We start from the raw sequence: 11,191 nt of genomic DNA, 5'->3' as shown, positions 1-11,191 counted from the left end.
CTTTCATGAAAACTAGGGGCAATTGTATGGGACAGTATAAGTCTTTTGAGAAGAAAATATTTTTACGAAATCTAAGTCTCTTAATGAAATATATGTTAATTTACAAATATATCTGATGCAAAGTAGAGAAAACTTTGGGAATATATGAAAATGGCCCCAAGGAAAAGCTGTCTATATACCAGACAGAACAGAAAGATTAATAAATTGAATTGTTAAAATTGTATACAAAGGTTGAATTCAAAGAAATAGAAATCTAGGAAATAATTGGAAACAAATTATATTCCACAGTGCTCAAAGAATCATAATTTTGTGTTCTGAGGTTTTGAAGCATGCAATCAAGGACACTTCTTCACCTCCAGAATGATTGGTCCTTTTATACCTGCCATCCCATATAATCTCTTCAGAGCCCCATTACTGTCTTCATTCCTCAGACTGTGGATGAAGGGGTTCAGCATGGGAGTGACCACAGTGTACATCACTGAGGCTATTGCGCTTGAGGGTGAGCTGTATAGAAGCAGAGCTAAGGTGCACTCCTAGGACAGAAGAGTAAAGCAGGAAGACAACTGAGAGGTGAGCCAGCACCCAGTTGAAAAATAAAACACAGCATCTTTAAGAAAAGTGTCAGAACAGACAAGTTTGAGCATCTGATTGAGATCACAGAAAAAGTGGGGTATTTCCATATCTGTACAGAAGGACAATCACAACATCATTAAGCTTTGTAACAAGGAATTTAGGACACTCGAGATCCAGGACACCAGCATCAGCAGTCCACAGAGCTGGGGATTCAGGATGATATTGTAGTGCAGGGAATGACAGATGGCGAAGAAGTGGACACAGGCCATCAAAGCCAGGAGAAAGTTGTCCAAAGAGTATGGAAAAATACATCTGGGTGATGAAGCCTTCATAGGAGATACCTTTGCTCTGTGTCTGGATGTTCCACAGCATCTTTGGGATTGTGGTGGAGGTGAAACAGATGTCTACAAAGGACAGGTTGGAGAAGAAGAAGCACATGTGGATGTGGAGGTTGGAGTCTGAGCCGACAGCCAGGATGATAAGCAGGTTTCCAAGCACAATGATCAGGTACATGGGAGGAAAAGCCCAAATATGATGGGCTGCAGATCTGGTTCCTTTGATAATCCCAGAAGAAGAAATCCTGAAAATTGGGTATCATTGCCTGGTCTCATGTGCGGTGGTAAAGACTAAAATTTTAAAATACTATGATTAATTTTTATATAAATGGACATCAGTAACATGTTGAAAATGCTGCAATTACAACTGTATGTCAAGCAAAAGTAAACGTAAGAGAGAGTGGGTGGTATTGTTATTTTCATTGGAAGTTCAGGAAGACTGAAAAACGGGGATATTTGTACATAAACCTTAAGGAAAAATAGTTGGCAGATAAAGAGTTAGCTGGGGAAGTGTGTGCCCTGCAGAGAAAAGAGTCAGTGCAAGGGATCTGAGGAAGGTTCTCATTTCAGACATTCCAGGCTCAATATATTTCCAGTGTGGTGAGCAAAGAGCATAGGGACAGTGATGACAGATAGTGTCAGAGAGCGGACTCCTTACCATAACTGGGACTTCAGGGCACAAAGAGTCCCTTTGTCAAATTCTGTTCTTTGCTCATCATTAATTTTGATTTCAAGGCATCCTGTGACTAGGCATGGATCCTAGTCACATGGATTCTCCTTATCTTCATGTGTTGGTTAACGTTCTGGTTTCTGTCTTTTAAAGGTCACTTTACTGTATGTGGGTTCAAGTAGTCAACACTTAGAACTGTGCATCAGCCACAACACACACACAACACACAACACAGAGCATGTTTTGTCCTGTTAGGGGCACAATACACCCAGGCTATTCTCATCCCTAAAAGACAGTGAAACTGTTAGTCACTCAGCTGTGTCCAACTCTTTGTGACCCCATGGGCTGTAGCCCACCAGGCTCCTCTGTCCATGGGATTCTCCAGGAAGAATACTGGTATATGCTGCCACTGCCTTCTCCAGAGGATCTTCCCAACCCATGGAACAAACCCAGGTCTCCTGCATTGCAAGCAAATTCTTTACTGTCAAGCCACCAGGGAAGCCCCTTCTCATTCCTAACCAAAATTAGGGAGGAAAAAAAAAAAAAAAAAACTCTAGAAATAAAGCTGTCAATCAAATTATCTTTACCCTAAAGAGTAAAGAAATAACATTCATAGTCCAGTTGGTGAGCCTGCCTGGGACATGTGAACTTGGTGCTTCATTAAAGTGTGACCATTTTCTGTCTTGTATTTAAATAAGTATAAAAACCTCAGCTATTTGTAAGGCCTCCTCAGACAACCATTTTGTCTTTTTGCATTTCTTTTTCTTCGGGATGGTTTTGATCACCGCCTCCTGTACAATGTTATGAACCTCAGTCCATAGTTCTTAAGACACTCTGTCTATCAGATTTAATCACTTGAATCTTTGTCACATTCACCACAGTATAATTGTAAGGGACTTTATTTAGATCTTACCTGAATGGCCTGGTTGGTTTCCCTACTTTCTTCCAGTTAAGTCTGAATTTGGCAATAAGGAGTTCATGATCTAAGACACAGTCAGTTCCCATAGTTGTTTTGCTGATTGTATAGAGCTTCTCCATCTTCAGTTGCAAAGAAACTAATCACCTGATTTCAGTATTGACCATCTGGTGATGTCCATGTGTAGAGTCATATCCCGTGTTGTTGGAAGAGGGTGTTGCTGTGACTAGTGCATTCTCTTGGAAAAACTCTGTTATCCTTTGCTTTGCTTCATTTTGTACTCCAAGGTCAAACTTAACTGTTACTCCAGGTATCTCTTGATTTTCTTCTTTTGCATTCCAGTTCCCTATGATGAGAAGGACATCTTTTCTTGATGTTAGTTCTAGAAGGTCTTGAGGGTCTTCATAGAATCATTCAACTTCAGTTTCTTTGGCATTAGTGGTTGGGACATAGACTTGGGTTACTCTGAGACTGAATGGTTTGCCTTGAAAATGAACAGAGATCATTGTGTTGTTTTGAGATTGTACCCAAGTACTGCATGCAGGCCAGGAAGCAACAGTTACAACTGGACATGGAACAACAGACTGGTTCCAAATAGGAAAAGGAGTACGTCAAGGCTGTATGTTGTCAACCTGCTTATTTAACTTATATGCAGAGTACATCACGAGAAACGCTGGACTGGAAGAAGCACAAGCTGGAATCAAGATTGCTGGGAGAAATATCAATAACCTCAGATATGCAGATGACACCACCCTTATGGCAGAAAATGAAGAGGAGCTAAAAAGCCTCTTGATGAAAGTAAAAGAGGAGAGTGAAAAAGTTGGCTTAAAGCTCAACATTCAGAAAATGAAGATCATGGCATCCAGTCTCATCACTCCATGGGAAATAGATGGGAAACAGTGGAAACAGTGTCAGACTTTATTTTTGTGGGCTCCAAAATCACAGCAGATTGTGACTGCAGGCATGAAATTAAAAGACACATACTCCTTGGAAGAAAAGTTATGACTAACCTAGACAGAATATTCAAAAGCAGAGACATTACTTTGCCGACTAAGGTCTGTCTAGTCAAGGCTATGGTTTTTCCAGTAGTCATGTATGGATGTGAGAGTTGAACTGTGAAGAAGGCTGAGGCGAGGTGAGGTGAAGTCGCTCAGTCGTGTCCGACTCTTTGCGACCCCGTGGACTGTAACCTACTAGGCTTTTCTGTCCATGGGATTCTCCAGGCAAGAATACTGGAGTGGATTGCCATTTCCTTCTCTAGGGAATCTTCCCGACCCAAGGATCTAACCCGGGTCTCCTGCATTGCAGGCAGATGCTTTAACCTCTGAGCCACCAGGGAAGCCCTGAGCGCTGAAGAATTGATGCTTTTGACCTGTGGTGTTGGAGAAGACTCTTGAGAGTCCCTTGGACTGCAAGGAGATGCAATCTCAAAAACGACAGAATGATCTCTGTTTGTTTCCAACACAAAACATTCAATATCATGGTAATCCAAGTCTATGCCCCAACCAGTAATGTTGAAGAAGCTGAAGTTGAACGGTTCTCTGAAGACCTACAAGACTTTTTGGAACTAACAACCAAAAAAGATGTCCTTTTCATTATAGGGGACTGGAATGCAAAAGTAGGAAGTTAAGAAACACCTGGAGTAACAAGGAAATTGGCCTTGGAATATGGAATGAAGCAGGGCAAAGGCTAATAGAGTTTTGCCAACAGAATGCACTGGTCATAGCAAACACCCTCTTCAAACAACACTTGATAAGACTCTACACGTGGACATCACCAGATGGTTAATACCGAAATCAGATTGATTATGTTCTTTGCGGCCAAAAATGGAGAAGCTCTATACAGTTAGAAGAAACAAGACAGGGAGCTGACTGTGGCTCAGATCATGAGCACCTTATTGCCAAATTCAGAGTTAAATTGAAGAAACTAGGGAAAACCACTAAATCATTCAGGTATGACCTAAATCAAATTTCCTATTATTACACAGTAGAAGTGAGAAATAGATTTAAGGGACTAGATCTGATAGATAGAGTGCCTGATGAACTATGGACGGAGGTTCGTGACATTGAACAGGAGACAGGGATCAAGACCATCAGAAATGCAAAAAAGCAAAATGGCTGTCTGGGGAGGCCTTACAAACAGCTGTGAAAAGAAGAGAAGTGAAAATCAAAGGAGAAAAGGAAAGATATAGGCATCTGAATGCAGAGTTCCAAAGAATAGCAAGGAGAGATAAGAAAGCCTTCCTCAGCAATCAATGCAAAGAAATAGAGGCAAACAACAGAATGGGAAAGATGAGAGATCTCTTCAAGAAAATTAGAGATACCAAGGGAACATTTCATGCAAAAATGGGCTCGATAAAGGGCAGAAATGGAAAGGAACTAACAGAAGCAGAAAATATTAAGAAGAGGTGGCAAGAATACACAGGAGAACAGTACAAAAAAGAGCTTCATGACCCAGATAATCACGATGGTGTGATCACTCATCTAGAGCCAGACATCCTGGAATGTGAACTCAAGTGGGCCAAAGAAAGCATCACTACAAACAAAGCTAGTGGAGGTGATGGAATTCCAGTTGAGCTATTGCAAATCCTGAAAGATGATGCTGTGAAAGTGGTACACTCAATATGCCAGCAAATTTGGAAAACTCAGCAGTGGCCACAGGACTGGAAAAGGTCACTTTTCATTCCAATCCCAAAGAAAGGCAATGCCAAAGAATGCTCAAACTACTGCACAATTGCACTCATCTCACATGCTAGTAAAATAATGCTCAAAATTCTCCAGGCCAGGCTTCAGGAATATGTGAACCATGAACTTCCAGATGTTCAAGCTGGTTTTAGACAAGGCAGAAGAACCAGAGATCAAATTGCCAACATCCGCTGGATCATGGAAAAAGCAAGAGAGTCCCAGAAAAACATCTATTTCTGCTTTATTGACGATGCCAAAGCCTCTGGCTGGGTGGATCACAATAAACTGTGGAAAATTCTGAAAGAGATGGGAATAGACCACCTGACCTGCCTCTTGTGAAACCTATATGCAGGTCAGGAAGCAACAGGTAGAACTGGACATGGAACAACAGACTGTTTCCAAATATGATAAGGAATACGTCGAGGCTGTATATTGTCACCCTGCTTATTTAACTTCTATACAGAGTACATCATGAGAAACGCTGGGCTCGAAGAAGCACAAGCTGGAATCAAGATTGCTGGGAGAAATATCAATAACCTCAAATATGCAGATGACATCACCCTCATGGCAGAAAGTGAAGAGGAACTAAAGAGCCTCCTGATGAAAGTGAAAGAGGAGAGTGAAAACGTTGGTTTAAAGCTCAACATTCAGAAAACGAAGATCATGGCATCTGGTCCCATCACTTCATGGGGAATAGATAGGGAAACAGTGGAAACAGTGCCAGACTTTATTTTTAGGGGCTCCAAAATCACTGCAGATGATGATTGCACCCATGAAATTAAAAGATGATTACTCCTTGGGAGAAAAGTTATGACCAACTTGGATAGCATATTCGAAAGCAGAGACATTACTCTGCCAACAAAGGTCCATCTAGTTAAGGCTATGGTTTTTCCTGTGGTCATGTATGGATGTGAGATTTGGACTGTGAAGAAGGCTGAGTGCCAAAGAATTGATGCATTTAAACTGTGGTGTTGGAGAAGACTCTTGAGAGTCCCTTGGACTGCAAGGAGATCCAGTCAGTCAATTCTAAAGGACATCAGCCCTGGGTGTTCTTGGAAGGATTGATGCTAAAGCTGAAACTTCAATACTTTGGCCACCTCATGCGAAGAGTTGACTCATTGGAAAAGACTCTGATGCTGGGAGGGATTGGGGGCAGGAGGAGAAGGGGACAACAGAGGATGAGATGGCTGGATGGCATCACTGACTAGATGGAAGTGAGTTTAAGTGAACTCCAGGATTTGGTGATGGACAGGGAAGCCTGGTGTGCTGCGATTCAGTGGGTCGCAAAGAGTCGGACATGACTGAGCGACTAAACTGAACTGATGCAACATTGTTCTTTACAGCATCAGACTTTACTTTCAGCACCAAACACATATGCCACTGGGTGCTGTTTCTGCTTTGGCTCAGCTTCTTCATTCCTTCTCGAGCTATTTCTCCCTTCTTCTCCAGTAGCATATTGGGCACCTACCAACCTGGGGAGTTTATCTTTCAGTGTCATATCTTTTTGACTTTTCATAGAGAAGCAAAAGGCACAGAAAAATGGAAAGATACACCCATTTGAATTAAAGTTTAACAAGGAGATATAAGAAAGTCTTCCTAAATGAACAATGCAAAGAAACAGAGGAAAACAACAGAATGGGAAAGACTAGAGATCTCTTCAAAAAAAATTAGGGATTACAAGGGAACATTTCATGCAAAGATGGGTACAAAAAGGGAAAGAAATGCTATGGACCTAACAAAAGCAGAAGATATTAAGAAGAGGCGGCAAGAATACACAAAACGACTATACAAAAAAAGATCTTAATGATCTGGATAACCACAGTGGTGTTACCACTAACCTAGAGCCAGACATCTTGAAGTATGAAGTCAAGTGAACCTTAGGAACCATCACTGTGAACAAAGGTAGTGGAGGTGATGGGATTCCAGCTGAGCTATTTCAAATCCTAAAAGATTATGCTACAACAGGGCTGCACTCAATATGCCAGCAAAATTTGAAAACTCAGCAGTGGCCACAGAACTAGAAAAGTTCAGTTTTCATTTCAATATCAAAGAAAGGCAATGCCAAAGAATGTTCAAACTGCCACACATTTGTACTCATTTCACATGCCAGCACAATAATGCTCAAAATCCTCCACGGTAGGCTTTAACAGCGCATGAACTGAAAAATTCCAGATGCACAAGCTGGATTTAGAAAAAGTAGAGAAACTAGACGTCAAATTGCCAACATCCATTGGATCATAGAGAAAGCAAGAGAGTTCCAGAAAAACATCTACTTTTGCTCTATTGACTACACTAAAGCCTTTGAGTGTGTGAATGACAACAAACTGTGGAAAATTCTTAAAAATATGGGAATACCAGACCACTTTACTAGCCTCGTGACAAACCTGTATGCATGTCAAGAAGCGACAGAACCAGACATGGAACAATGAATTGGTTCCAAATTGGGGAAGGAGTACATAAAGGCTGTATATTGTCACCCTGTTTATTTAACTTATATGCGATAGAGAAGCCATAATTGTAAGCAGCACAGAAATTTTTTAGCCAAAAAAAGAATAACACAGGGAGCTCAACTTGATGCTGTGTCACAACCTAGAGGAGTAATATGGTGTGGGAGGGAGGCTCAAGATGGATACTCCAGTATTCTTGCCTGGAAAATCCCATGGACAGAGAAGGCTACAGTCCATGGAATTGCAAAAAAGGCAAACACGATTTAGCAACTAAACAACAACAGCAACAACACGTGGTAGATATTGGGGACACAGGCTGAATAATTGTATGACACCAAAAGACCAGTTATAAAACTCAGTGGCATGAATAAAATCGATATTATCAGGAAGAACAGTTAAACCGGTGAAACATAAAAATTACAGAGCCAAAATAAAAACATTGGTTTCAGGCTTTACTCTGCAGTTGAATTCTATAAGTTACTTTAGCTGCCAAAGTCAGTTTTTCCTCATGAGTAGAGAAGAATTTTTTTAAAAATACTTGAGAAGATGAATGTTGCTTAAGACAAAGGCCTTAAGAAATCCAGTTTTTCCTATCAAATAAATGGAAGTTTCCGAATGTTTCTCACCCATGTTTGGGAAAAATTTAGGGAAAGTAGAAAAATAGAAAAAAAAAAAGGGAAAATTGTCCATGCATCAGCTATTAAGAAAGCTTAATCAAGTTACTGAAATTATATGCTGAATTTTTTTATTTTATTTTATTATTATTATTACTTTACAATATTGTATTGGTTTTGACACACATCAACATGAATCCACCACGGGTGTACACGTGCTCCCAATCCTGAACCCCCTCAACCTCCCTCCCCACGCCATCCCTCTGGGTCATCCCAGTGCACCAGCCCCAAGCATCCTGTATCCTGCATTGAACCTAGACTGGCGATTCATTTCTTATATGATATTATACATGTTTCAATGCCATTCTCCCAAATCATCCCACCCTCTCCCTCTCCCACAGAGTCGAAAAGACTGTTCCATACATCTGTGTCTCTTTTGCTGTCTCGCATACAGGGTTATCATTACCATCTTTCTAAATTCCATATATATATATATATATATATATATATGAATTTAAATCAAAGAGTGCAAAAACCAGGCAATACATAAAAAGAACAAGTGCTCTTTCCACAATCTGATCAAGAAGCACAATTTCTGACTCTAATGCTTTGAGCACAGCCATTACCAGGACTACCTCAGCCCCAGGACAAATGGCCCTTTCATAGCTGCCACTCCAAAGAATCTTCTCAGAGCCCTCTTTACGTCTTTATTTCTCAGACTGTAGATGAAAGGGTTCAGCATGGGTGTGACCACAGTGTATATCACCGAGGCTATTGCACTTGAATGTGAGCTGTGGGTAGCAGTAGAGCTAAGATACAATCCTAAACCCGTACAATAAAATAAGGAAGCAACAGAGAGGTGAGATGCACAGGTGGAAAATGCTTTATACTTCCCCTCAGCTGATGAGATTCTACATATGGAGGAAACTATCCTAGAGTATGAGTAACATATACCAGCCAGGGGGACGGCACCAAAGAGCCCAACTGCAAAATACATCACAGCGTTATTAAGAACAGCGTCAGAACAAGCAAGTCGGAGTACTTCTTTCAAGTCACAGAAAAAGTGGGGGATTTCCAAGACTGTACAGAAATACAGTCTCAGTACCAGTAAGCTTTGTACTAAGGAATTCAGGGCACTCATCATCCAGGATAGGAGCACCATCTGTCCACAGAGAATAGGGCTCATGATGACTGTGTAGTGCAGGGGGTCACAGATGGCTATGAAGCGGTCATAGGACATGACAGTTAGAATTAAGTTTTCCAGCTCTACAAACAGTATGTAAAAATGCATCTGGGTGATGCAGTCTTCATAGGAAATGTCTTTGCTCTGTGTCTGTATGTTCATTAGCATCTTTGGGATGGTGGTGGAGATGAAGCAGATGTCTACAAAGGACAGGTTGGAGAGGAAGAAGTACATGGGGGTGTGGAGGTGGGAGTCTGAGATGGTGGCAAAAATGATGAGCAGATTCCCAAACACAGTGATCAGGAACATGAAGAGGAAAAGTCCAAATATGAGAGGTTGCAGTTCTAGTTCCTCTGATAATCCTAGAAGAATAAATTGTGCCATTCCTGTATCATTCCCTTGTACCACGTGGTGGTGATCACTACTAGGGAAGAAAAATATAGCATGATTAATTTCTACATGTGTGCACATTAACATAATAAGATGCTATGAATTACAATATTAAATTATCTTTAAGTAATCTACTGTGTTATCTGTGATTAGAAATTCCTGTCTAACACTCAACCCTTTCCCCAAGAGGTCATGATTATACAGTTTTAAAGCAAATGTCTTTCATATATTCTAGAAATTCATGTTGAGTATCAGCCATCTTCTAGGGGAAATGTGTGAGATGCTGAGAACAAAACTTCCAAAAATGCAATGATGAAGAAAGAATATGAGTTAGCAAATGAAAAATATGTATATGTGTCATCTCATGTAGTGACAGATGATATGGGGAAAAAAGGCACGTATAAATTACCGTGCATGGATATGTTATATTTTAATGGGTTCCGGACGATATGCAAAAAAAAAAAAAAAAAACCCAGAGACATTTGAACAGAGACCCGAAGCAAGACAAAGCAGAGACATCAGTTTACCTGGGGGAACAGTGTGCCCTATTGGGAAAAGAGTCTGCAACATACCTGAGGGCAGGGCTTGTTTCAAATATTCAAGACTTTAAAAGCAGCAAAAGTGTCAAGGAGAACAAACAAGAGTGAGTGTGAGTAGAAATAGTATCAGAGAATGCTAAGGTACAAGGTTTTCCTGCTACAGCTGAACCTTCAAGACACAAGAAGCCCTTTATCCACATGTTGTTACTTTCACATTTTTACATTTGTTTTTATTCCTGTGAATTAAAATGAATAAACTCCTTTATTTGCATCTTCTGGTTGACATTGTGTCTGTGTTTTAAGGGCAACATTTTGGAGTGGATAATTTAAGAATCACTTTCCAGAGAACTGCTCCTTCCCCACAACACACACACACACAATACACACTTATACACATCATGTCTTACTGGGCTTGTTACTCTCTGGCTTGTCTCACTTTTGGCTACAATAATTATGAAAGCAGTGATGAAAGAAAGTCATCAATTTTTCCCTAAGCAAATGTAGAAATAGTACCCAAGTTCTAGATGGTAAGCTTCCCATGGACTGTATTCCATTTAAATGTGACTTCTTTGTCCCCTGTATTGGGCTTCCCCTGTGGTTCAGCAGTAAATAATCCCCCTGAAGCCCAGGAGATGCAAGAGACACAGGTTTAACCCCTGGATTGGGAAGATCCCCTTGAGGAGAGCATGGCAACCCACTCCAATATTTTTGCCTGGAGAATCCCGTGGACTGAGGAGCCTGGTGGGCTACAGTCCATGGACTTGCAAAGCACTGGGCATGACTGAAGCAATTGAGCAAGCATGCATGCATTAAAAAAAAAAAAAAAGTAATTCAAAAACT

General features: G+C 40.7%; 1 protein-coding gene and 1 pseudogene across 1 annotated transcript; both read right to left on the bottom strand.

The window, feature by feature from the left end:
- Positions 1 to 335: 335 nt before the first annotated feature.
- LOC138440559 (olfactory receptor 7A10-like) lies at positions 336 to 1,086 on the bottom strand (annotated as a pseudogene).
- A 7,784-nt stretch (positions 1,087 to 8,870) lies between these two features.
- LOC138440558 (olfactory receptor 7A17-like) lies at positions 8,871 to 9,893 on the bottom strand. Its single transcript, XM_069590267.1, has one exon. It carries the CDS (start codon positions 9,891 to 9,893, stop codon positions 8,871 to 8,873), a length of 1,023 nt encoding a protein of 340 aa, XP_069446368.1.
- Between the last annotated feature and the right edge of the window lie 1,298 nt (positions 9,894 to 11,191).

This window comes from Ovis canadensis, chromosome 5, assembly GCF_042477335.2.
Source record: "Ovis canadensis isolate MfBH-ARS-UI-01 breed Bighorn chromosome 5, ARS-UI_OviCan_v2, whole genome shotgun sequence".
NCBI classification, from domain to species: domain Eukaryota; kingdom Metazoa; phylum Chordata; class Mammalia; order Artiodactyla; family Bovidae; genus Ovis; species Ovis canadensis.
The sequence above is the reverse complement of the archived record's forward strand: the minus strand, read 5'-3'. Positions and strand labels throughout refer to the sequence as shown.

Bases quoted from the DNA above. Each gene is read 5' to 3' on its own strand.
- LOC138440558 (XM_069590267.1), bottom strand. From the start codon at position 9,893: ATGTGCACACATGTAGAAATTAATCATGCTATATTTTTCTTCCCTAGT.